The sequence below is a fragment of the Podarcis erhardii genome (assembly GCF_964252035.2).
Source record: "Podarcis erhardii genome assembly, chromosome: 12".
NCBI lineage: Eukaryota > Metazoa > Chordata > Lepidosauria > Squamata > Lacertidae > Podarcis > Podarcis erhardii.
This window is the reverse complement of record NC_138513.1, coordinates 23,141,380-23,167,461: the sequence shown is the minus strand read 5'-3', so window position 1 is coordinate 23,167,461 and position 26,082 is coordinate 23,141,380. Positions and strand designations below refer to the sequence as shown.

Sequence of the window (26,082 nt, the reverse complement as noted above, 5' to 3'; positions counted from 1 at the left end):
GGAGGATGGGAGGAGGGAAACTCTGAGAGACAGGATGTGTGCTTCAGCTTTCTCTACAATGGAAAACGCCAGCCATGCTGAGGGCTCCAGAGGAAACAGGTTTGCTAAGGAAATGTCTGGCCCTTTCTGCCTGCCTGAAACAATAGGATGGCTTGGAAAGCAGCATGGGAAAATAGAAAAGGCAAACCTATAGAGGGGGGAAACACTATTAGAGTTGTCCTTCTCCCCACCCCAAGGGAAGCAGGGGAACACCCTAGCAACAGCTTGTTTATTTACATACCGGTATATTAGGCTGCAAACCTATTTTGGCTGTGCATGCCTATATACAGTGGGGTGTAATTACTTCTGGGTATTCTTTATTTCATTCCCTTCTTGTGAGGCATCTTGAAGCAATTGACTATAAGAATATCAACAAGCTGGGTTTGATAGGAGCTGGAGTCCATTAACCTTTGGAGCGCCACAAGCTCTGCTCCCCGGGCCTAAAGTCTCTCTCTTTTTTTAATGACTTATTTTCTGCTGTTCATATATATTATGGTGACCACCAGCACTAGCATTGTGGATTAATCTGTTTCAAAAGGTCACAAACTTCTTTTGAAGTACCGTGGTACCTTGGGTTACATACGCTTCAGGTTACATATGCTTCAGGTAACAGACTCCACTAACCCAGAAATAGTGCTTCAGGTTAAGAACTTTGCTTCAGGATGAGAACAGCAATCGTGCTCCGGCGGTGCAGTGGCAGCGGGAGGCCCCATTTGCTAAAGTGGTGCTTCAGGTTACGAACAGTTTCAGGTTAAGAACAGACCTCCGGAACAAATTAAGTACTTAACCCGAGGTACCACTGTACAGTATTGATATTGTTGTGATGCTGGTGGTCAGCAAAAGAGGTTCAAAGACTCTCAAGGCAAATCTAAAAAAAAGTGGTACAAACACTGACAACTTGGGCAACACTGGCCTGTGAACGCTCCAGTTGGAGAACAGCCTTTACCAAAGGGAGAAACGTGCTAGAGGAAGGCACGCTTCGCAAACCCTCACCGTGATCAACTCCCACCCAGAAACATGTTCCCACTCTGGAAGGACGTGTAGATCCAGAATTGGCCTCCACAGTCACTTACGGACTCACTGTTAAAACTGTGTTCATGGAAGACAATCTTACTCAACTATGAGTGATCACCAAAGAGAAGATAGCACAGTAAGTGCTATTCACTCATAGTGCCCATTTTATATGAACCTGTGAAGTTGGACTACTGGCCCATCTAGCCCAGTATAATTCGCTTTCCAAAGTCTCAGCCCTGTTAACTTCAGATGCTCGAGGGGAAAGTTGAGGTCTTCTGCATAGAAACTTGTGGTACTTAACTCCTGAGAAATTATTTAGAATGTATAAAAATGTTCTGAATACCTGTTGGAAATATAAAGAAAATGAAGGGATATTTTATCATGCATGGCAGACATGTAAAAAAAGTCCCCCAAAAGAGGATAAGAATACATATACACATATGGAGAATTTTGAAGATTAACTTTCAACTGAAACCAGAACTCTTCCTGTGTGGACTTATGGATATACAATTAGAAAAGGTCGATGGAACTTTGTTTCAAGATATGATTACAGTGGCGAGACTATTACATACGCAAAGATGGAAAGATTCATCATTACCAGCAATGGAAGAATGGTTGTTAAAATTAATGGACTTAGCTAAGATGGCAAAATGCGCATGTTTAAGTTGTTAACATTTACCAAAGATTGGAAACCTCTCATAGACATTTTGCGTGAAAAAGAAAATGAAATAATGGCACTTGGATTTGGGGATTGAAGTTTGTTTATAGAAAGTGGTTTGGTTGGGTGTTATATTGGAGTGGATGAAGTGAATGTTGTTTATATATAGCAGACAGATGAAGAATTGGAATTTTTTTAGTTTTTGAACTTTATTTTTCTCTTTTAAGCTTTTTTGGATCTACTTATCTTTTGTTTCTTTTTTGCTGTTTTTCTCTTACTTAGACTAATGTTGGATAAAAAAGATATTTGATATTAAGTTTTGTATTTTTTCTCTATAAACTGTAATAAAATTTATATTTATATTATATTAATTTATATTAAAATTTATATTAAAAATGGAAACGTGTTGCAGCTTAGCTGTTTTCTCAAAAACCAGTAAACACACACACACACACACACACACGTATATGTGGTACTATCACATGCTTGGGGATACATCAACATTTGCAGAATTATGGGGTGGATTAAACTAAGGAGTTGCCCCCCCCCAAAAAAAATTATTTTTGCGTTTTGAGTGGTAAAGCACATAGATTTGTACTCTAGTTTACAATGTAGTTATGCTGTATAACTCCTGTGGCAATACCCAAACGGACCTAGCAGGTTAGCTGTAAATTTTACAAATGCCTCAAAATAGTACTGATCTTCAGTGAATATCTGAAAAAGAAAATGCTATAAGAGATCAGTGGAATGTTGTTGTTATATATGGAATCTTCAATCTTTATTTGCTTTTCCATTTTCATTCATTGTTTTACAAGAAATTGTAATATTTGGAATATAATATTTTTCCAGTGTATATCTATGGATCCTTAAGAGCTTTTGTCCTGATTGGGTGTCTTTTGAATACCCCTGTAATAGTATACAACAAATCATAAGAAAATATTTTAGGCAGCCACACTGCCTTCTAATCTATTAAATGGTGCAGTTCTAAATTGTATACCAAAACTGCGGAAGGGGATTTGAACTTGGAAGAATAATGGGAGCTCCATAAATTCTGCTAAGCCAGGCATAGGCAAACTCGGTCCTCCGGATGTTTTGGGACTACAACTCCCATCATCCCTCGTTAATAGGAACAGTGGTCAGGAATGATGGGAGTTGTAGTCCCCAAACATCTGGAGGGCCGAATTTGCCTATGCCTTTGCTAAGCTTTCAAAAGGACAATGAAATGTACGTATGTACCACTCCTTTGAGCAGCAAACTCAGGTGGCGAGTGCTGATAGAAACTGACCCAAAATAGGACCAATGAGAAGTGTGCTTTGGACTGTCACTATTTTCAGGTGTGATTCCATCACATAGCAACAAATTCAGGTTGCACCATTATAGTTGATTGGGAGCTCTTGCACAACAAACCTGCCTCTCTCTGAAAAGATTGGGCTTTTACTGATAAGGAAAGCAAATGGGGAAACATACCGGAAAGTGTGGGAGAACAGTTACTTTGACACGCTATCTCCCTGTAAACAAATCAGGATGAATACTCCATAAACAGGTCATCTAGAAGCACCTTAAGAGTGGTTAGACTCAACACTCCATATTTATTTCTTAATATTGAAGGTGAAGATGACGTAAACAACTTTTGTCACAGTTACAGTTTCTTTATTTTCTTTTGATTGTACATCTTTTTACACCATTATTCTCAAAAACAAACATATATATTAAAAAAAGAGGGTGGTATCACCATGCTTCGAGAAACATCCACATTGGTAGAATCAGTGCTTTTCCCCCTAAAAAAATATGTTTAGGGGTACTCTCATTTTGACTCAAGAAAATCACCATTTTATACCTCAAATCGGGGGAAATAAATACAGTAAATGGACAAAAGTACAAAGATTCACAAAATGTTTAGGGGTATGCGTACCCCTACGTCCCCCCAGAAAAAAAGCACTGGGTAGAATTATGGGGTGGGTTAAACCATGGAGATCCCCCTTCCTCTCCCCACAAAAAACCAGCCCAATGAGGACTGACCATACTTAGTAGTTACAGATTTTGAAGTATTATGTGGAGCAGGTGAGAGATTCCTGCTCGAGCCCCTTAAGTATCCTGCATGACAGCATGGCTGGCTGGCACTCTAAGAAGGAGCATACTGTAACACGTTGTTGCAGTCCCATTTGTACATACATAAAGACAAATGTAGGAACCATGCTGGATATGAACAAAGTTCCAGCATGTCCTGTTTCCCAAAATGATCAAGTAGAAACTCCAAAAAGCCCACAAGCAGAATATGAAGGAATATCCTTCCCATATGCGCTACTGTTAAAATGAGGCTGCATTTTAAATTATATTTCAACCTGTATTTTAAATCGGTTTATTTTTTATTTTATTTTTAATTATAATTTTACTGGTGTTAGCCGCCCTGAGCCTGGCTCTAGCCAGGGAGGGCGGGGTATAAATAAAAATTGATGATGATGATGATGATGATGATGATGATTTTCCACAGTAACCATTATTAATAAATTCCAGCTAAGTTAACTCAATCTAAAACAATTTGCTAAGGAGATTTGGGTTTTCCACACACGTCCTAGATTTCTTCACCCCTAGCAAGACTTTCCTCTGCAATGGGGGTAAAGAGAGATACTTTCTTGCTTCTATTATAATAAATTTCCTAGCATTACTAGGCACAGGTGCTTGGCAACAGTTTTTTAAAACATCACTCTTCGCCTGTAGAGCCACAATCTAAAACTAACCAACAAAGCAGGGAAGTGAAACTAAGCAGTAATGGATCAAATGGATTCTGGATCAAAGCCACAAAACATAGAGGGCAAAATTGGGATGTAATGGGGGGAATGAGAAGCAAAGTAATGAGAAGTCTGAAGGCTTTCTTTATAAAAATACAGAGCAGAGAACCTTTCCTAACTTGGTGCCCTGCAGATGTTGAGGGACTGTGACTCCCACCTTCCCTGATTGTTGGCCAAGCTGGCTAGGGCTGATGGGAGTTGTAGTCCAAAACATGTGGAAGGCACCAGGTCATGCAAAGCTGTTGTACGACAATGAAGAGAAAGAAGAGGTGATCTTAAGGCAAGATGAGCAATTGTGAACATTGAAGAAGAAAATGAGATCTTTAATAATAATAATAATAATAATAATAATAATAATAATAATAATTATTATTATTTATTTATACCCCACCCAGCTGGCTGGGTTTCCCCAGCCACTCTGGGCGGCTTCCAACAGAACACTAAAATACAATAACCTATTAAACATTAAAAGCTTCCCTAAACAAGGCTGCCTTCAGATGTCTTCTAAAAGTTTGGTAGTTATTTTTCTCTTTGACATCTGGTGGGAGGGCGTTCCACAGGGCGGGTGCCACTACCGAGAAGGCCCTCTGTCTGGTTCCCTGTAACTTGGCTTCTTGCAATGAGGGAACCGCCAGAAGGCCCTCGGCGTTGGACCTCCATGTCCAGGCAGAACGATGGGGGTGAAGATGCTCCTTCAAGTATACTGGACCGAGGCTGACACTTATTGTCAGCATAACCAAGATGCAAGGAAGGAAGGACTTAAATCAGGGTCTTTGTGAAAAGGATAGATAGAATGGGGCAGAGATTCCTCCTATAAAAGATCTGTCCTCACTAGCTTGGAAGATGAGCATAATCTCCTGCTCCCTGATTCTAATTTGGACCACCACCAGATCTTGGGGAAATTAATGTCAGCAACTCAGATGTACTTTACTGCCCTTTACTGCATCCTGCCACCTGGTCCCCCCCCCCTTCAGCTGGAATTAGGCCATTGGGGCTATTAAACAATTTATAATTAAGGCTTGTCGGTGGCTCATTCCATTTTTGTCCATATTCCTCCCTCCTTGCTATTATTATCGGTGCCTGGCATATTAATTCAGTTGAAGTTAAGGAGCAGTGGGTGGGGAATAGTAGTTGTTTCCTTTCATAGAATACAGCAATGCCCGTTTTAAATTCTTCTTGGAAAGCTAACAATAACCAATTCCAGATTTTCTGGAAGAGCGGAAGGCACTATCATTTGGGCCACCTGAATGCTCCATCGAGCTTCCATTGCCTATCTTAAGAAATTGGCCAGAATTGGATACTGTACTGGAAATGCGCCATAAAAAGATGCTGATTAATCTCCCCCACGTTGCTCACTTTCCGCTTTTTTTTTTGCACTCAGAGGATTAAGCACCTCTGAAAACACAGCTGCATCTCTCAGGGTGTTCTGCAACATGCTGATGAGTAGTAAGTAAAAGAGCATAAGAAGGAACATATTTCAGGGACAGAGAATGTGCTTTGAAATGGCCCCACACTCAATTCCTGGCATTTCCTGTTAAAAGGAGGAAAAATGCCTCTCTGCCTGCGTATAGGGATTCTGCCCCATATTCAGCATATGCAGCACTGTTTCCTTTCCACTGCAGTTCAGGTTCCTCAAAACCAACATCAATCAGCTTGCTGTTCAGATTTAATAACATAATTGATTACAATATTGTTATGATTCCACACTGTTCATTTCAATGGGTGGGGTGGGGGAATCCTATCAATAGTATATTGTTTGCATACTGAAAAAAATAACAAAAGCAAATTACAGACTGGGGGGGGAAATGACAATTGTGAATAGCAGTTGCATATTTTTATTTTTTTTTTGCCTGATTTCCAGCCCTGCTTGCAGACAGGCACACAAACTGACGCCATATCATATCTCATTTCAGCTGAATTCTCCAACATCCCTGTGAATTTGAATAGTACTAGGTTAGATCAAATAGTTTGTTTCCTATTCCTAATATAAATATATAAGCATTTCCTCTGGTCTCAGTAAAGCTCTTAATTTCTGCATGATGTCTGAACATGACATAAAACAACAACAACAACAACAACAATATTTATTATTATTATTATTTGTACCCCGCCCATCTGGCTGGGTTTCCCCAGCCACTCTGGGTGGCTTCCAACAAGATTAAAAATATATTAAAATGTTACACATTAAAAATTTCCCTGAACAGTAAAAGCCACTTCCAGAAATATTGTGGATACCGTACGAGGTTAGTGCTCATTTTTGTGTTATTTGGAAATGGGTTTTTCTCTGGAAGCAAATAACACGGAAATGAGCAGTAGAGTCAATCCTTGGCATCTCCAGTTAAAAATATGTGGGACACGATGTCTGAAATGCTGGAGACATGCTGGAGACATATCACCATCTTCAGTTAGGAGGTCCAACTAGGCAGTGCTGTGAAAGACCTCCCTCGGCTTGAGAACCTACCAACAGGATTAGGCAATGCGGTGCAATGGTTACAGCAGGGGTGGGAAACCTCAAGGCCGGAGGCCAAATGTGCCCCTTCAGGCCTCTTTCCCTTACTAATGCTCTGTGAACCCTTGATTGCTTTTGTTAGGCTAGAATATGTGGTGCCTCTGCCTTTTCCTGTGGCTGGAATGAAACCTATTGTACGAATGCCACCCACAAGTTGAAAACAATTCCTCATCCCTCGACAGGGTGATGGACTAAGCCCAGAGAGACCGGAGTTCAAATCCCTACTCAGTCATGAATTTCACTGGGTGACCTTGGGCCAGTCATGATCTCTCAGCCTTACCTACCCCGCAGAGTTGTTGTGAGAAGAATACGTAGAAGGGCGAGGAAGAAGCTTTTGAAGGAAAAGGGAAATAGCTTTATATATATATATAAATATAAAGGTAAAGGGACCCCTGACCAATAGGTCCAGTCGTGGCCGACTCTGGGGTTGTGGCGCTCATCTCGCTTTATTGGCCGAGGGAGCCGGCGTACAGCTTCCGGGTCATGTGGCCAGCATGACTAAGCTGCTTCTGGCGAACCAAAGCAGCGCACGGAAACGCCGTTTACCTTCCCGCTGGAGCGGTACCTATTTATCTACTTGCACTTGGACGTGCTTTCAAGCTGCTAGGTTGGCAGGAGCAGGGACCGAGGAACGGGAGCTCACCCCATCATGGCGATTTGAACCGCCGACCTTCCGATCGGCAAGCCCTAGGCTCTGTGCTTTAACCCATAGCACCACCCGCGTCCCATTTTATAAATATAAAAATACAGTGGTACCTCGGGTTAAGTACTTAATTCGTTCCGGAGGTCCGTTCTTAACCTGAAACTGTTCTTAACCTGAAGCACCACTTTAGCTAATGGGACCTCCCGCTGCTGCCGCGCCGCCAGAGCACGATTTCTGTTCTCATCCTGAAGCAAAGTTCTTAACCCGAGGTACTATTTCTGGGTTAGCGGAGTGTGTAACCTGAAGCGTATGTAACCTGAAGCGTATGTAACCCGAGGTACCACTGTATGTAAATATAACAACTGGGCTATAAGAATAAATAATCTAACCAGGTAGAAGGCTACTTCCTGTGGAAAGCTCGGATAACGTCCGATAAGCGCATAGACAAAACAACTGCAACGTGCCAGTGTGGCACAAGCTCCCTAAGCTTTGCTTTCTAACTTCAGAAGTGAACATCTTGGTGCCGACTGAGTCCTCAACAGACGCCTGGGGACACTTTCGCGTCTGGCTGGTGTTGTTCCGTGCATTCAACTCGGGGTTTACTCCAAGATACAGTATGCTCCTTCCATCTTCCTCGCACCTTTTCGCCGCTGTCGGGGTGGCGAGCAGCAAGGCTCCAGGCCCGCCCTAGCCGTCCCGGATACGCGTCGGGATGGGCCAGCGACCACCTGGCGGAGCTGCTTCTTCGGAAGATGCGCAATGACGCGCGGGGCGCACCAGCCACGCAAGGGACCGCTCCCTCGGTCCGCCCGCCCCCTCGCGGTTTTACATCGCTTTCCAGAAACGGATGAATCACCCCCTCCGAGCCCTCCCTCGTCTGGGAAGCACGACCGCAGGCTTTGGGCCAGGAGGCGGCGGCAGAGAAGCCGGGATCGTTTATAAAGGGGCCACTGTGGCCAACGTTTCCATCGGTCGTAGAGCAGCCAAACGCGCGCAGCCACTTGCAGCGATGGATCTGACTTCTGGAAACTCGCGGGCCTTTCTGCTGGTCGTCTCCTTGGTGGTACTTCTGGAGCAGGTCTGGCCCCAGTCGACAACGGGAGGTAATCGGGGCCTTTTTTGGAGCGGGTGCATGTTATCAGCTATTTTCTTCTTGCCAGTTGTTTTTGCGCCTCCCAGGGATGGCGACCGATGTTCTCTTTCCAAAATCCTCGCTTCGCCCCACATGCTGCACCTGCCTCCGTCTGCCAAAACCCTTTTTATTTTTTTGCTTTTCCTTGCCTAGCCGGTAGCCAAAATATTATGAGTGCTGGTGTTTTTATTCTTTCTTGGCAAAGTTTTTCTTTCAAAACTTCATTGTACAATGTTTACAAAACAGAGAGAACAGTTATAACAACAGGTGAAAATTAAAAGACCAAAGAAGGAAACTCTAGAATAGGAACGTAGAAAGAGTATGGTTGCCCAGGGGTTAAAAAAAACAAAAGTCCAAGTAAAGACTATCAGTGCTGTCAGGTAATAGTGATGGCGTCATTGAGTGTTTGCGGGTGTGTTTGGTGCTTACTAAAGCCCTTGTGCCTGTAATGCAGGGATTATATTCCCTTTAAATATGATAAATTAAAGATGGATCTTGCGTCGTCCGTAAATGCGAGATATGTTGATTAAGCAATTCCCCCCAAATGTCAGGATTCAGAAATACAAACCAGATTTGCAGCAAAATGCCATTTTCCAAGCAATTTAGAACTGTGACCAATTGCTGTTGGAGACTTTTTTAAAAAAAATATCCGTTTCAAAAGTTTTAGATACTGTGTCATTGTAATAAAACCTTAAAGCAGTTTACGAAAAGAATAAAATAATGCAGCCATCAGAAAAAAGTATTTAAAACACCCCAAAATAATAATTAAAATGAATGCTAAGCTAAAAATCAAATTAGAAAACATGCCAACATTCTACATGTCTGGAGAATGGGCCTTCTCTGCAGTGGCTCCCCATCTGTGGAATGTTCTCCCCAGGGAAGTTCGCCTGGCGCCTTCATTATACATTTTAGGCGGCAGGCAAAAATGTTCCTTTTTAACCAGGCCTTTGGTTGATCTGTTTGGCATTCTATACCCTTTTAAAATGTGGCTCTTTTCGGGGGGTGTTTGGGTTGCTGTTTTCATTCTGATTATATATGTTGTGATTTTTTTTTCTGTAAACCGCCCTGAGACCTCCGTGTATAGGGGCAGTATATAAACTCTAATAATAATAATAATACTAATAATTTATTTCATACAATTTATACACCGCTTGATAGTTAAAAACAACAACCCTCAAAGCAGTTTACAAAGTAGGCTTGTCTAAAGAAAAATGTTTTTAGCAGGTGCGGAAAAGTGCCTGCCTGGTGTCCCTAGGCAGGGAGTTCCAAAGTGCGAGTGCTGCCACACTAAAATATTTCTTACAAATGTGGAATGAGTATTATGTGACACTGGTCACAGATCGAAGTAGTTTAGCGGGCATATGAAGGGGGACGGGGGATGGTAATGGGATCTCGCAAGTAAACTGCCCCAATCTGTTAAGGCCTTTACATACTAAGAGTAACATCTTGATCCTTGCCTGGTAGCAGATTGGCAACCAGTACAGCTGTCTGAGAACATGTATTATAAGATGACAGGGTATAAACTCCTGTCAGCAATCCTGCCACAGCATTCTCAACCCAGATTGATGTCACCTAGAATAATTTCAGCTGCCCCACCACAGTCCTCTCCACTGCCCTCCACAAGAAGAGGGTATGCCTCTGAAACAGGGACGCGGGTGGCGCTGTGGTCTAATCCACTGAGCCTCTTCCGAGCGGAAGATGCGCAATTCAAATCCTTCAACAGAGTCAGCTCCTGTTGCTCTGTCCCAGCTCCTGCCAACCTAGCAGTTCGAAAGCACACCAGTGTGAGTAGATAAATAAGTACCACTGTGGCGGGAAGGTAAACAGTGCTTCCATACGCTCTGGTGTTCTGTTGCTGGCCACACGACCCGGAAAGCTGTCTGTGGACAAACGCCCGCTCCCTCAGCCTGAAAGCGAGATGAGCACTGCAACCCCATAGTCGCCTTTCACTGGACTTAACCTCCCAGGGGTCCTTGACCCTTTTTTATGCCTCTGAAGGCCAGTCATGGGAATCGCAGGTGGGGTGGGAAGAGTGCTCTTGAACTCAGGTCCTGCTTTCAGGCTACTTATATGCATCCGGCTGACCACTGTGAGAATGAGATGCTGGCCTACTTGGGCTTTGGCCTCGTGCAGGAGAGGTCTTCTTACATTTCACTGGGACAAACTTTCAACACATGAATTTCTTACCTGCCTCCCTACTCTCTTCTCTTCTTTTTTCTGGGATTTGTACCTAAAGCATTTCTTTCCCCCACCCCCACCCCTTCTTTTTTCATGCAGACAACAGAGATATTTGTCTCCAGCCACCACTTAAAGGACCCTGCCGGGGTTTGTATGTCAGGTGGTACTACGACAGAGCCACCCAAACCTGCCAGGAGTTTAGTTTCGGGGGCTGCCTGGGAAACGACAACAACTTTTTGAGTTTTGAGGAGTGTTCGAAAACTTGCGGGAGAATCAAGAGTAAGTTGTGGCTCTAAAATTTCAAATCCTGGAGTGAATTGCAGAATCAGTTTGATAAAAGCAATGGTTTGGCTTAGATTGTTGTTTTCAACCAGTTGGTTGCTCTTTCGTTTTTAGAGGTGCCTAAAATATGCCGACTGAAATCTGACGAAGGAATCTGTAGAGGTTTAATGCGAAAATATTATTTCAGCCTTGAGACGATGAGCTGTGAAAAATTTTATTATGGAGGCTGTTTAGGAAACCAGAACCGATTTGACGATAAAGACTCCTGCATGAACTTCTGCCTGCCGAAAAGAAGTAATTATTATTTTTAATGAATAGCTTGTTTGGGTGGGGGAGGGTGAAATGTTCTGTTGTGTCTTATGGGACTGGTGCTCGCTAACCATTTCTGATGAATTAATTTTGAATTATTACAAGTTTGTATTGAATTGCATCAATTATTTGTGGCATTGTTCGTTTTTGCTTTACCAACGCACTATTGTGGTGTGTGTGTCTTTTCCCTAATTGATTGCACGGATGGAAATGTTTGCTCATTTTTAATGCTTTGTAGTTATGAGCTGCTTTGAGCTCAACGTTTTTGCTGGGAAAGCAGTGTACAAATATTAAATCAAAGATCAGAAACTCGGCCCACTTTCTGATTGGGAACTGTTGGTTTGTATGCCTAACACCACTGCAGCCTACACTTCAAAAAACAAAAAGAAGTAGTGTTAATTAACTCTGTGTCTCTCTTTCTTTTTCTAAAGATACCCCCTCCTTTTGCTCTAACCCCAAAGACGTGGGAATTTGTTCGAGTTCAGTTCCTCGCTTTTATTATAACATAGACACAGGAGATTGTGAAGAATTCACCTATACAGGTTGTGGAGGAAACATTAACAACTTCCTCACTCGGAAATCATGTCTCAAGGCCTGCAAGAAAGGTAGGATTCTCTCTCCTTGCTGAGACCAAGAGTTACAGGGATGTATGTTGTCTTATAGCCAGATTGTGAAGGTTCACAAATAAGCCCTGTTCTAGTAATTCTGGAGTGATTAAAGAGAACAACATTAAACAGCACAAACAGCTGATGCTCTCCAAGAGTAAACAGGGAGGCTTTTTGTTATATTGGGGTGAGAAAACTGTGTCTGTCCAAATGCCGCTGGCGTACATATCTCTCATCATTCCTGACCATGTGACGTGGTGGCTGAGGCTGATGGGAGTTGGAGTCCAAGAACTGGAGAGACACAGGTTTCCCACTCCTGCATTAAACCACCTTCCATAGGTGCATAATGCAGTAGCCACAGGTGGATTGTGGTCCTCCCGTATTTTCAGCTCACTCCCTTGGCCAAAGGTTGTGAGAATGTAGAAGGAGGTGAGAGGGACCAGAAGGGGGCAATAGTTGCTGGATGAAGGCTAGGTGTGGGTAATGGACTGTACCCTCCAGTCGTTTGTGCTGCTCTGAAGGAGAGCAAAGGTGGGATGCGTCCCAGGTTGTGACAAAAGCAGCTTGTGAGAAAGCATCCTCTGCCAAGGAATTTCAGACAAGGAACTCTTCCCTTTCCCTGGCGGACTGTCTTCTATCCATCACGGTCAAGGGCCCATTTGCTTTTGTGAGGAGGTAGTACCTGCAGGCATTAAGGTGAGCACAAGCCTTGCTTGTCACAAGGAGGGTTGTGCTGGCTTCGGTCCTGCTGAGACGGGGGCTCGCTTTTGTCCCTGCTTTAATGCCCCAAACACGCATAGTGGAAACTGCAATAACCTGGTGGTTGGGAATTAGCAGACCTAGAATGTTGCATCCCTTTTTCTTCTCTTTTGTCTTTATTCACCACATGTGAATAAAGTGATTTAAGTTACCTCCGATTATATTTCGGTTTCTATTTTCTTAGTAGGGAGAAAGAAACCACCTGCTACGGGATCAAAATATGTTGTCTCATAAGGATGAGGAGTCTACAGCCAACATTCAAATCCAACGAACGCCACATACATTCTTAAATCTGGAGAGGTCTCCAGACTAGATGCACTGATTTCACTCACTAGAAACTTTTAACTTATGGGTGGGTTTGGGTTTTGTTCAGTTTTATGTGGCTATGTAACAATTTTACTATATGAACAGTTTTGAAATGTAGAACAGCAAGGTTACTTTGATCTAGTTACAGCTCACTTATGGATTGGGCCCCATGCACATGCCAGTGTGCCCTGTTGCAGGATAAAATCCTGGGCTGTTGACCCTCATTCAGATACTTGGACGCACAAGATACTTGGACAACACTCTCTGCTGAACATCAATTCTTCTCTACTGGCTGCTAAATATGACAGACCCTTTCTGATGGTTTCATTATATGGAACACTAAATTAAGACCTTCTCCTGAACTTTCTTATCTTCATCTTCATAAGGAGGGGTGGCAGATGCGTGGTAGATGGCTTACCTTGCATGCAGAATGTCTGAGGTTTGGTTCTTGGAATCTCTAGTTAAAGCAGTCCGCTGTGCTGATGTTACATGACCTCCCATCACCTGCATGACAGCGGCTGATGAGTCGGGGTGTGGTTGGCACAGTTGAAACACATGGGCAGAACCAATCCAGTGCTTCTGCCAGTGCATTTGCAGCACACCACTCTCAATGCTGCCTTGCTCAAGTTAAGCCAGTGATGCCAGTGGCAGGAGATCAGGCAAGTCTCACTGACCACTAGATAGCATTAGATAGTGGGCAATGGGGAGGGCTTTGGCCTGAAACCTTGGAGAGCCTCATCCACTCATTGTAGACAATACTGAGCTGGCTGAACAAATATTTTGGCTTGGGATATGGGAGATCCCTGTGTTTATACGTGAATAAGTCTGGCAGAGAGGATATAGCTGATTACAGACGTTGCAGATAACTGTAGATGCAGATCTTTAGCTCTTAAGGAGTTTCCCCCAGGTTTTATAAAATGTTACTATAAATATAAATGCATACGTTTTAAACTTTCCCCTTTGTGTAGTTTATGAAAATGGTTCTGCTGTACTGGAAGAGCTGAACTGTTGTTGTTGAATAGTTGAAGCAAGAACCATGGCCCATAGTTGTTGTTGTTTTTTAAATTGATCTTTGTCAGATATTTCTTGCATTGTTCCCTTAACTAAAGATTAGTCAAACTTGTTTTTCTCTTTAATAAATTGGTATTGCTGATATCAGTTCCTTTGCTGTGAACTTTTCAAGAACATCCTTAGGGGCAGGCTTGCCAGAAACTACCAAGTGAATTGGAAGGGAGGAGAATGTAAATAAGTCAAAACCCAATCTGACATTCTAAAATTTTATCCTGGGTTCAAAGTCCTTGTTTGAGGTTAGGAAATATGAACGTGGACTAGTGGTTACGAGTGCTAGACTAGGACTTGGGAGACTAGGGTTCAATTCACCACTCAGCCATGTCTGGGTGGTTTTTGTACATACAGTCTCTCAGCCTAACCTACCTCACAGGATTGTTATGAGGGTATAGAAGGGAGAAGTGTGTTTGCCACCTTGGAGAATAGGTGGGATATAGACACTGTGATAATAAAAATAAAATACATTCAATCTTGGTAATACACATAATCATAATGCTGCTGATAAAAAAGCTGGCACTGGGAAGAGACTAGCAATGAACTTGATAGTGGGGTTTGCTTGTTTTTTAAATGTTAGTTATAAGCTACGTAAGGTTTCAGGAGTGTGGTGAACTGATGGCTGCATCTCCCATTGTCAACTGGTCCAGTTCTAAAGCTACAGGATTCATTTTCATCATGAGATTATTCCTGCTGGACAGTTAAGAGTGGAGAACTCTGGACAGATATTGAGGTTATTTCCCTCCTCTTTAAAGTCATCCTCCTGATCTCTTGCATGGAACACGTTTTGAGGTGCCTTTATTAATGTGCATTCGGCATGTTTTCTGTTCTGAAGCTGAAGAAGAGTCATCTGCCTTCACTTCATGCTGTCTGTTTCCCTAAGGATATTTGCACCTGTATCAAACCTTACTTTGCCTATATGAGAATTGGTAAAATTACATCCTAACTTGCTTTGTGCAAGTGTGACTGACCTTCACTGTAAATTTGTAAAAACAAAGAAAAATAAAATAAGTTGTCATAAGTGTTTGTTTTTCCTAATTTGTTACATATCATTTTATGTAGATCTAGTTTCCCCCTAGCTAACTTATTTTGCAGTCCATGTATGTACACACTGCATGCACATGCTACATTTTCATTCCACTTTATCCAGTTAAGATCTAGACTCTGCCTCTGCTCCCAAGCATAGCCGTCCCATTAATTTCAAGGAAGAGGACAGATGTCCACATGCAGAATTGTCTCTAAAGAGGTCATGGACAGGGCTAGTAGTGGGGAGATCCATGCTCAAATCCCTGTTCAGTGACTCCTTGTGGTCTGAAGGCTATCACCTTGCTGAAGGTAAGTAGAGCAGAATCTGGATGGGTGACTTCTCGAGAACTGCAATCACATCCTTTTCAGTTTCATTACTGAAGTCAGGTGGGATATGTATGAAGCAGCCTTAAATGGGTGTCATACCAGAACAATCTAGTCTGAAGATGCAACTGATAAAGCCTCTCATCTTTAGAATGCAACGCATGTGCTACGCCCCATCCCCTATGTATTAAAAATGTACAAAAATAAAATACAAGTAAAATTAAACATTGCATCTTGTTTCCCTTCAGCAGACCAGAATCTCTTCAGATTTCAGAGAATCAAAAGACTGTATGCTATGTTAGGCGCACTCAGTGTAGATCCATGGAAATAAATGGACGTGACTTAGGACTTCTTTTTAATGGGTCTACTTTAATGGGACCCGGGTGGTGCTGTGGGTAAAACCTCAGTGCCTAGGGCTTGCCGATTGCATGGTTGGTGGTTCGAATCCCCGCGGCGGGGTGAGCTCCCGTCTTTCAGTCCCAGCTCCTCCCCACCTAGCAGTTCGAAAGCACCCTTAAGTGCAAGTAGATAAATAGGTACCGCTTTATAGCGGGAAGGTAAATGGCGTTTCTGTGTGCTGCGCCGGTGCTGGCTCGCCAGAGCAGCTTCATCACGCTGGCCACGTGACCCAGAAGTGTCTCCGGACAGCGCTGGCCCCCGGCCTCTTAAGTGAGATGGGCGCACAATCCTAGAGTCGGACACGACTGGCCCGTACGGCCAGGGGTACCTTTACCTTTTACTTTGGAACCTTGAAGGTCATCTGGGCCAACCCTGCTTAACAACAACAATAACAACAATTTATTATTTATACCCACCCATTTGGCTGTGTTTCCCCAGCCACTCTGGGTGGCTCCCAAAAACAGAATATTAAAAACACGATAAAACATCAAACATTAGAAACATCAAGCTCTACATCCTAGCAATAAACAGCAACACCCACCCAACGTTTTCCTATCGACATTGAAATGTGCCTCTAGTCAATATTACCGATGTACCAATTAACAGGGGCTTTGAAGTATTGAAACAAACCAACATCCCCCCAACTTAATAACTGAGAGTTTACTGTGCTGAGTGCAACAGCCAGGTCAAATTCCTGCAAATTGGACTGGGCCTTGCAGTTGGGCACTTTGAACAGGATTAAAATATACAAATATTTCTCCCGATTACCCCCCTCCAGCGCATAAACCACCACCCTCCAAAATGTCCCCAGCAGTTGGTTTAATGGGCAATTTATGTCCTTCAAAGGAAGTCAAGTAATAATGGTCACTCTGCGTTCTAGACAAAGCCATAAACCCGGGAAGCATCAAGAGCCGCGTGGCCATATTATGCGCACTGGCCATTATTTAAAACTCAAAGGCACGGCGAGTTGTTGATGGTTTCGGGGACTTTTTGCTCGAGGGCAGCTCATCCCCTGCGCCGTCGAGGTGGGCAGCCCAGACGCGCCAGGCCTCCGCGGCAACCCCGCTCGCCGTCCCCTCGCCTCCGATGCCGCTGGCGGATGCCCAGGGACTCTGATCCCGGGGATGCCTTTTGCAACGCGCCCGCGAGACGCGCGCCCAGCCCCTGAGCCGCGACGAGGCGGCCGTGGGAAGACGCGCAGTTCCTCCTTAAAGAGGCCCCGGCGGCTCCGCGAGACCAACGTCTCCGTCGTTCGTCGACAAGCCCGGCCCTCGCAGCGAGTGGCCCGCGGCGGGCGATGGGCCAGGCCGCGGGGAACTCGCGCGCCTTTCTGCGGGCCGCCGCCTTCGTGGTGCTCCTGGGCCGCGTCCGGCTCCAGATCCCGACGGCAGGTAGCGTGGGGCGCGGGTCTGTTTGAGAGGTGGGGCGCTTCCTTGGCTGCGCTCTTGCAAGAAGTTGTAAAACGGATTTCTTCTGACCTTCTCGGTGATCGCGACTCCAGACTCCAGACCCTATTATTACCGTATTTGTTGTTTTTCTTAATTAAATCCCTACGCCGCCCTTCCCTCGCAGATCACAGGGCGGTTTGCAATATATATATTTAAAAACCACAAAAATACGATACGATAATCTTTATTGTTATTGTCCCATACAGAACAACGAAATTGAAAACTCTACATAAGACATTCAAAAATCAACAAGCCTGCTATCCCAGCTATCCCAACCTGGTTAGCCCCCTAAAAACTATGATACCCCATTTTAAAATACAATATACTCCCATACAGACTCCTTACACTGCGTTAAAACCAAAATCGCATTTGGGTTTCTCAGGCGGCTAGTCCTAGTCTTTATAACCCTGTACCTTCTTCCAGAAGGCAGAAGCTGAAAGAGATAATTTCCGGGGTGCGCACTATCCTGTGCTATCTCTGCAGCTTTCTTATGGCACCTGGAATTATAGATTTTTCTCTATCAACAAAGGAAAACCATAAACTCCGCCCACAGCTTAGAAGGCCATACATAGATGGCTTCATTAGTCACAGGTCTGCAAGAAGAGGAATGTTTTTGCCTGGTTCATCCCCACATTGCCTCATGTGGCGTGCCTGCCCCCCCCCCATCCAGCTCGCTGGCGACAAAGCGTTTTTATTATGAGAAATAATATGAGCAAAGGAGTTTTTGAGTATTTGGCTTACTAAAGCCCTCCAGGGCTGGGGGGTGATGGTGTAGCCGCTCAAAGATTGCACTTGGCACTGAACATCAGTAATAAAAGGAATGATAAAACACACATTAAACACACACAGTTCAGATGAATTTTTGTTGTTGTTTAGTCATTTAATAGACCCTCTTAAAAGCTAATGATTGACTGAAAATAATGGAGCTTGAAGGAATCTTTTGGAGCAGGGTGAAATGGACTGCAGAAGTCTTAAGCGGATCACAACACAGTCCCTTTTGCTTGGCAGCGTGGCAATTCTCTCGCTTTGGGGGCAACTGTTATTTATACCTAGCCCATCTGGCTGGGTTTCCCCAGCCACTCTGGGCAGCTCCCAAAACACGATAAAACATCAAACATTAAAAGCTTCCCTAGACAGGGCTGCCTTCAGATGTCTTCTAAAAGAAAGCTGGTTGTTTATTTCCTTGACATCTGACGGGAGGGCGTTTCACAGGGTGGGTGCCACTACCAAGAAGGCCCTCTGTCTGGTTCCCTGTAACCTCACTTCTTGCAGGGAGGGAACCGCCAGAAGGCCCTCAGAGCTAGACCTCAGTGTCCGGGCTGAACAATGGGGGTGGAGACGCTCCTTCAGGTGTACTGGACCGAGGCCGTTTAGGACTTTAAAGGTCAGCACCAACACTTTGAATTGTGATAGGAAACATACTGTTCAATGAATGTTGGATGATTCAACAGAAGGAAGTACTTCTTACCACAGCGCATATTTAAACTTTGGCGTTTGCTCCCACAAGAAGCAGTGACGGACACCAACTTGAACAGCCTGAAAGAGAACAAAGTTCTCTTCACAAAGGATTAGGCATTCAAATGTGACTTGCCACAGAGGCCCTTTTCTGACTCCCCTTTTGGAGGTTGTATGCCTCTGAAGGCCAGCTGCTGGGAATTGCATGTGGGGAGGGTGCTTTTGAGTTCAGGCCATCTGACTGACCACAGATAACCAGATGTTGGACTGCCTGAGCCTTTGGCCTGATCTAGCCAGTCCCCCCCCCCCGCCCCACCCCTTAACTCATTTGGACTTAGAGCATTTCATTTCTTCCATTCCCCTGGTTTTGTTTTCATGCAGACAACAGAGAGCTCTGCCTAGAGTCACCGGTGCCCGGAGTCTGCCCAGGTTCATATGACAGGTGGTACTACAACCGAGCCTCCCAAGACTGCCAGAGGTTTACTTCCGGGGGCTGCTTGGGGAATGAAAACAACTTTTTCAGCTTTGACGCTTGTATAGAAACTTGCGGGAAAATCAAGAGTAAGTCATTGTTCTAAAATTTCAAATCCTGAAGTGAATTGGGGGAGATTTTTAAGAGGAATGATTTCCTTTAGATAGTTTTTTTTTTAAAAAAAAATCTAAACCGTTGTGGTTTAATTTTCAGAAGTGCCTGTAATGTGCCGAGTGAACCCTCCGCAAGGGACCTGGAGCCCCCTCAAGCCAAAATATTTCTTCAACCTTGAGACAATGAAATGCGAGGAATTTTTCCCTAAAAAACGTTCACGACCCCCTAACATGTTTTCCAGTAAAAGATCCTGCACTGACGTCTGCAAGTTGGGGAGAAGTAATTATTTTTTCATACAAGCCATAGGCCTATTGAGCTTGGTAGGTGGGGGAGGGATGAAATGTTTTCATGTATTTCCTAAACTTACTCTCCAAGGGACCAGGAGCTCTACAACAGCGGTTCTTGGTGAACCAGGTGATATTGTATCGAATCTAAATAAAACTGTAAACTCTGCCGATTTTTTTTTTTAAGCTGGGCATTATTGGTTATGAATTCTAAACATCACTATATTCTGCTCTTCAAAACACACACACCCTTAATTAACTCCTTTCTTTCTTTTTTTGAAGGGGGTCCCTCCTTTTGCTCTAGTCCCAAGCATGTGGGACTCTGTTCAGCTTCACTGCGTCGCTTTTACTACAATATAGCGAGCAGAACTTGTGTGGCATTCATGTACACGGGATGCGGCGGGAATAATAACAACTTTCTTACAAAGAAAGACTGCATGAACGCCTGCAAGCATGGTAGGCTTCTCTCCTCTTGCTGTGATAGAGATTTACAGGGACTTGAGCAGTGTTTTAGCCAGATTGTGAAGGTTCACAAATAAACCCTGTACTAATAAGTCTGGGATGATTTTTTAAGAAAAGGTTTTAAGTATCACGCAGAGCTAATGCTGTCTTGGTCCCATGAAGTTCATATGGAGGCTTTTCATTATATCAGGGGTGAGGAAACTGTCCGTCTAAATGCTGCTGGACTACATCTCTTATCATTCCTGACCATCTGAGGCTGATGGGAGTTGGGAGTCCAATAAGAAAATGGAAGGACAGATGTTTCCCACCTCTGCATTAAACCACCTTCTGTGAGTGCAGAAGCCGCAGGTAGCACCCATTCAGTTTGCTCCCTTTCCCCAAGTGGTTGTGGGACTGTCAAAGGAAATGAGAAGGACCGGAAGCGGGCAGTAGTTACCGGAAGAGGGCAAGGCATGGGAAATGGCTGTACGCTCCAGAGTAAACTGTGCTGTTTTGAAGGGACTGCAGTGCAAAGGTGGGAATTGCCCAGACGCAGCAATAAAAGCGGCTTGTGAGAAACCCAGGCATAGCTTCTCTCTGGACCAGCTGCTCAACATAAAACTGGGGCCTCTGGAGAGGCTCCTGCTTCCTCCCAACCAATCAAACAAAAGCAAAGGGCCATAGCCTATTGGTAAAGCACCTAGCTTGTACGCAGGGGGCTTCAGGTTCAATACCTGGCGTCTCCAGGTAGGGCTGGGAGAGACCTTGGCCTGAAACCGAAGTCAGTGAAAATGGTGAAAATGTTGGGCTAGATGGACCAGCATTCTCACTCAGCATTAAGACAGTTTCCCGCAATCCTGGAGGGAGCGGTGAGTGGTGTGAGCAGATATGTTTCCACAGGGGTTGAGGAAGAAGAGAGGGGATGAGGGAGAGCCTGTCTAAGCATAAGGAACTCAGTCCTAAAGAACTGGAAGGTAGTTAAATCCTGGCCTGCTTACTAAGCAGAATGACCTGCAAATAAAACATTTTCCATTTACAGTGGCACCTCGGGTTACATACGCTGCAGGTTACATAAACTTCAGGTTACAGACTCTGCTAACTCCGAAATAGTACCTAGAGTTAAGAACTTTGCTTCAGGATGAGAACAGAAATCGTGCTCCGGCAGCAGGAGGCCCCATTAGCTAAAGTGGTGCTTCAGGTTAAGAAGAGTTTCAGGTTAAGAACGGACCTCCGGAACGAATTAAGTACTTAACCTGAGGTACCACTGTATTTCCATAAGGGCAGGTATACTGAAACGTTCAATATATTATGCACATGTGTGCATTATTTCCTTAAAACATGGAATCCTTGCTTGGAGAGGGGGATAAAATTAGGGGACACAACACAGTGTGAGGCACGCTCTACGCAGTTCCACACAGCCGCTTGGAAAAGCTGGTGTTTTGCAATGTCTTTTTTTTTTTTTTTAGATGACCACCTCCAAAAAGTTTGAAGTGTGCTTACAAAGCATCCTCCACTGCCCCTGCCTCCTTTTTTCCCCTGCCCAAGGCCCAGGAATTTTAAGAAAGAGGCACTCCCCTTTCCCTGGCAGTCTGTTTCCCATCTGCACGCACTCTCATGTGTTAAGGCCAGGTAAGTGTCCACTGCTGCCTTCTGCTCCTCCCCAAGGAGAGTTCAAGGGCCTTATGAGAAGGTGGCACTTGCAGAGCTTAAGGTGAGCACAGGTCCTGCTTCCTGTGATCTGGGCTGGGCTTGACTCAGTCCTGCTTGTGGGCATTTGAGAGGAGCGCTCACTTTCACCCCTGCTTGAATGCCCACGACACGCATATTAGAAACTGCAATTATCTGGTGCCTTGGGTTTTGCAGACCTGGAACGTTGCATGCTTTTCTCCCTTCTCTCTTTTTCTTCTAGTACAAGTGAATGAAGCGATTAAGTTACCTCCGATTGTGATTCAGTTTCTATTCTTTTCTTAGTTGGAAGAATGTAAGCAACGGTTGCAATATTGGGAAACACCATCTCATAAGGAGGAGAAGTCTCCAAATCAAACAAACGCCACATACGTTCTTGCACCTGAAGGTCTCTAGACCAGAAGCATTATTTCAACATTGAGAACTTTAATTTGTGGGTGGATTCTGTTTTTGTTTATATGTAGCAATCTTAACAGCTCTTCTATATGATCAGTTCTGGAAATGTAGTAAGTCATCGTCACTGTTATCTGATCAGCCTTATGGACTGGCCTCCATATTCAAAGCATGGTGATCTGCTGAGGGAGATATCCCTGGTTTGTTGACCTTCATGCAGAGATTCTTGATGTGCAGGAGCAGGCTCAACACTCACTATCTTTCTCTGTCACCTTCTGCATATTATTTGCTTTATTTATTTTTCTTAAAGAAGACTACAAATAAATTGGTATTGTTGCTATCCATTATTTCACTATGAACTTTTCAATAATTTTATTAATTTTATGAAGGGATTTGCCAGGAACTCCCAAGTGAATTGAAAGGGAATACTTGCGTGATTATTATTATTTATTAAATTTGTATACCACACTTTATCCAAAGATTACAGGACAGTTCACAACATAAAAATACAAAATAAGAACACTGCCTCCTGGGCTTCTTCGGGAGGAAGGGTGGGAAATGTTGTTTGTGGGAATGTAAAGGAAGGTAGGAGAGAATATATTCTTTTGATATTATCCCTCCTCACTCATGTTAGTGAGCAAACAGCAGAGCACATTCATTTGCATCTTATAGTGAAGCAGTTGATGACTTGTTGGAGTCTTTTAATTAAGCAATCCAGTCTGGCTTGTCCAGTCTGGATTGTTCCTGGTAAATGTCCTCTTTATTTCCCTCTTAAAATAACAATTGACACAACACAGTCTTTTTGAAAATAACAATGAAGTTTTACTCACATTCAGTTCACAGCAGTAATCAGAAGGCAGGCTTTATCCTGTGGTTACAGTTACATTTGTAGAGAAAAGAAGTCTGAGCTACGCCTCAGACTTTCTACCTGTGGCTTCCATCTTCTGCAAGGATGAGCTATGTGCTGGCTAAGAGCCGGAAGAGGCAGTCCAAGAGAGAAGTCTGAAAAGAAAAAAAGGGAAGATGGCTGCGTGGCCAGCCCTTTTACAGAGTCAGCTAGGGTCATGCCCATCTACCTGGTCACATACATACAAGAGCAGGGATGACAGGAAGTCCTCCCTGTCTGGAGCCACGTTCTGTGTGTCCGTTCTAGGCAACAGGAAAATGTTGTACTTGACTGCTCTAGCAATACATCCCACATTGTTGCCATATGTCTGTCTTGAGAGACAAGGGAGTGTGCCTCCAGGAATGAGGTCAAACTATTGTGTTTGCAGCACCAAAGTGACCTTTCCAGGGCGCAAGCCTGGGCAATGTATATGGAGGTCCTGGGCTGCCTAGAAAAGATGCCCCCCCCCCCAGCCTTGCTGATGTGGTCCAAAGGAAAGCGGAGCAATATATTTGGCACCAGCTTGGCCACATAAGTTGCCAGAAGGAGGTGTACAAGGCGCCATCGAAGGACTCCGCTCCAGATTTGTGTAGAGTTTTCTTCTCCCGAAGACATCCCGCAAGGCAGTGGAGGTTCAGGGTCAAAGTGTTCACTCTCTTGGATGGGCTACCTTCCCAGGTTGATGAGCCCCATCTGCCCCTCACTTCCCTCTACAGCACTTGCAGAAACCGCCTTCTTGACCATTGAACTCGCTATTAGTCTCGTCTGCTCAATCCTGCAGAGCCTGTCTTCTCATACAAGGGAAGTCCTTAACTCATCAAGGTTTTGAGACCCATCAGCTACTCTCACCCAGGAGGAGAATGAAATGTCCCTCAGCAAAGGTACTAGCCCTCCCCTCACACCCCATACACCCATAGTGGGATATAAATAATAACACTTACCTATTACCTATGGTCCTTCTTGGGGACACAGGTGGCGCTGTGGGTTAAACCACAGAGCCTAGGACTTGCCGATCAGAAGGTAGGCGGTTCGAATCCCCGTGACAGGGTGAGCTCCCGTTGCTCGGTCCCTGCTCCTGCCAACCTAGCAGTTCGAAAGCACGTCAAAGTGCAAGTAGATAAATAGGTACCACTCTGGTGGGAAGGTAAACGGCATTTCCGTGCAGAAGCGGCTTAGTCATGCTGGCCACTTCACCCAGAAGCTGTACGCCAGCTCCCTCGGCCAATAAAGCGAGATGAGCGCCACAACCCCAGAGTCAGTCACGACTGGACCTAATGGTCAGGGGTCCCTTTACCTTTACCTTTATGGTCCTTCTACAATGTCATCTACAATGCCAAAAGAAGATGAAAGGACTTCCTTCTTCCAAGGTGTTTGTGCTGTGAGTCCTGGTCTGAAGATCCATGACACTTATCACCTTGCTGAAACCAAGCAGGGCAGAATCTGGTCAGTACCTGGAAAGGTGACCTGAGAACACCTTGTCTATTGCTTTGGGTTCTATGATGATGAAAGGCAGGATATAAGAAGCTGTCTTTTACTGTGGTCAGGGTATTAAATCAGTGAGATGCCAGTTTCTGGGATTTCCCCAATGCAAAGCATGTGCTCTACCACTTAGGTATGCCCCATAATATGCAGAGGCCCATATGGACTACACTGCACTGTCCAGGCCATTTCAACTCCTGCCCATTTTTGACTGGGCCTACAAAATGAAGATTGCAGTGAATAGGATTAATATATACAAATATTTCCCTTTCTGCTGAACAGTCCCAGTGGAGAATGCTTGACAGATATTGAGGATATTTCCTTCTTCTTTGAAGTTGTCTTCAGGATCTCTTACACAAAATACATTTTGAGGGGCCTTTATAAATGTGTATTCACCATGTTTTCTGTTTTGAAGCTGAGGAACAGTTATCTGCTCTTACTTCATGTTGTCCCTTTTCCTGGGTATTTTTGTACGTCTACCAACTATTAATTTGCCGATATGAGAACTGGTAAAATCACATCCTAACTTGTTAAGTGCAGCTGTAACTTATTTTCACTGTGAACTTGTGGGGAAAATGTGTTAATAAAACAACAGAAAGTGGGTTTTTCCTCTTTACACTTTACACATTATCTATATAGGTTTTGTTTTCCCTTAGTTAACTTATTCTGCAGCCTATGTGTGTACATGTGGCATACACATATTTTCACTGCACTTTTATCCACAAGATCTAGACTTATGCCTATATTTACGGGTTTTGTTCAGTTATATTCAGTTTTCCCTTTGTTAACTTATTCTGCAAATCATGTGCGTTATCTGATACAGTAGTGTTAGCCTCGGATGTAAACTCTGCATATGCAATCATGCCTATCCATCTCTTTCATTTCAAAGAAGAGGCCTAACCTATCCAATGTTTGTTATTTGTCCTTTTTAATGGGTGCAGCTCAGTTAAGACTTCATTTTAAAGTGAACCACAGCTCATCTGACAAAGGAACACGGTGTCAACTGATGTGGGCAAGCCTGCAACTTTAAACCCTTGATACCATGGCACTTTTATGAGATTCTTTTCCAAAGTTGGGATGTAACCACCTGGATTTCAGATGATCTGATTCCGACTGAAGATCCTGGTACTTTTGTTGTTGTTGGAGAATGCAGTTATTACCGTATGTTCTTGTTCTGTACTTCTCAAGCCTAGCAACGCTAGTAACCCAACACTGCAGGGATCAGTGTATGAAACTGCCTTACCTTGAATCAGACAAGGTGAAATGTGGTTCAGGGCTATTGCAATGGAAACCATTTATTTCTGAATCTAAGGTAACCAGGGCAACCAACTATCTCAGCTAATATTGCCCAACCAAGGGCTCACCCATACTTCCATTTGTGCCACAATAT

The 26,082-nt window shown here is 44.0% G+C and overlaps 2 protein-coding genes across 3 annotated transcripts; both read left to right on the top strand.

Annotated features, from left to right (window-relative positions):
- Positions 1-8,578: 8,578 nt before the first annotated feature.
- Positions 8,579-15,306, top strand: LOC309325684 (tissue factor pathway inhibitor 2-like). The gene is made up of 5 exons (XM_081833940.1): positions 8,579-8,755; positions 11,062-11,241; positions 11,359-11,538; positions 11,985-12,158; positions 13,102-15,306. Exons 1-5 carry the CDS (start codon positions 8,662-8,664, stop codon positions 13,149-13,151), a joined length of 678 nt encoding a protein of 225 aa, XP_081690066.1. The 5' UTR covers positions 8,579-8,661; the 3' UTR covers positions 13,152-15,306.
- Positions 15,307-16,799: 1,493 nt separating this feature from the next.
- Positions 16,800-22,669, top strand: LOC309326194 (tissue factor pathway inhibitor 2-like). 2 transcript variants are annotated; one of them, XM_081834693.1, is made up of 5 exons: positions 16,800-17,425; positions 19,319-19,498; positions 19,623-19,802; positions 20,090-20,263; positions 22,158-22,669. In XM_081834693.1, exons 1-5 carry the CDS (start codon positions 17,332-17,334, stop codon positions 22,217-22,219), a joined length of 690 nt encoding a protein of 229 aa, XP_081690819.1. In that variant the 5' UTR covers positions 16,800-17,331; the 3' UTR covers positions 22,220-22,669. The 2 variants fall into 2 exon arrangements, with proteins under 2 accessions (XP_081690819.1, XP_081690820.1); XM_081834694.1 differs by having other exon boundaries at positions 16,810-17,425; positions 22,220-22,669.
- The last annotated feature ends 3,413 nt before the right edge of the window (positions 22,670-26,082 follow it).

Bases quoted from the DNA above. Each gene is read 5' to 3' on its own strand.
- LOC309325684 (XM_081833940.1), top strand. From the start codon at position 8,662: ATGGATCTGACTTCTGGAAACTCGCGGGCCTTTCTGCTGGTCGTCTCC. The intron at 8,756-11,061 runs GTAATCGGGGCC...TTTTTCATGCAG, and splicing joins GCCCCAGTCGACAACGGGAG to ACAACAGAGATATTTGTCTC. The intron at 11,242-11,358 runs GTAAGTTGTGGC...TTTCGTTTTTAG, and splicing joins AACTTGCGGGAGAATCAAGA to AGGTGCCTAAAATATGCCGA.
- LOC309326194 (XM_081834693.1), top strand. From the start codon at position 17,332: ATGGGCCAGGCCGCGGGGAACTCGCGCGCCTTTCTGCGGGCCGCCGCC. The intron at 19,499-19,622 runs GTAAGTCATTGT...TTTAATTTTCAG, and splicing joins AACTTGCGGGAAAATCAAGA to AAGTGCCTGTAATGTGCCGA. The intron at 19,803-20,089 runs GTAATTATTTTT...CTTTTTTTGAAG, and splicing joins CGTCTGCAAGTTGGGGAGAA to GGGGTCCCTCCTTTTGCTCT.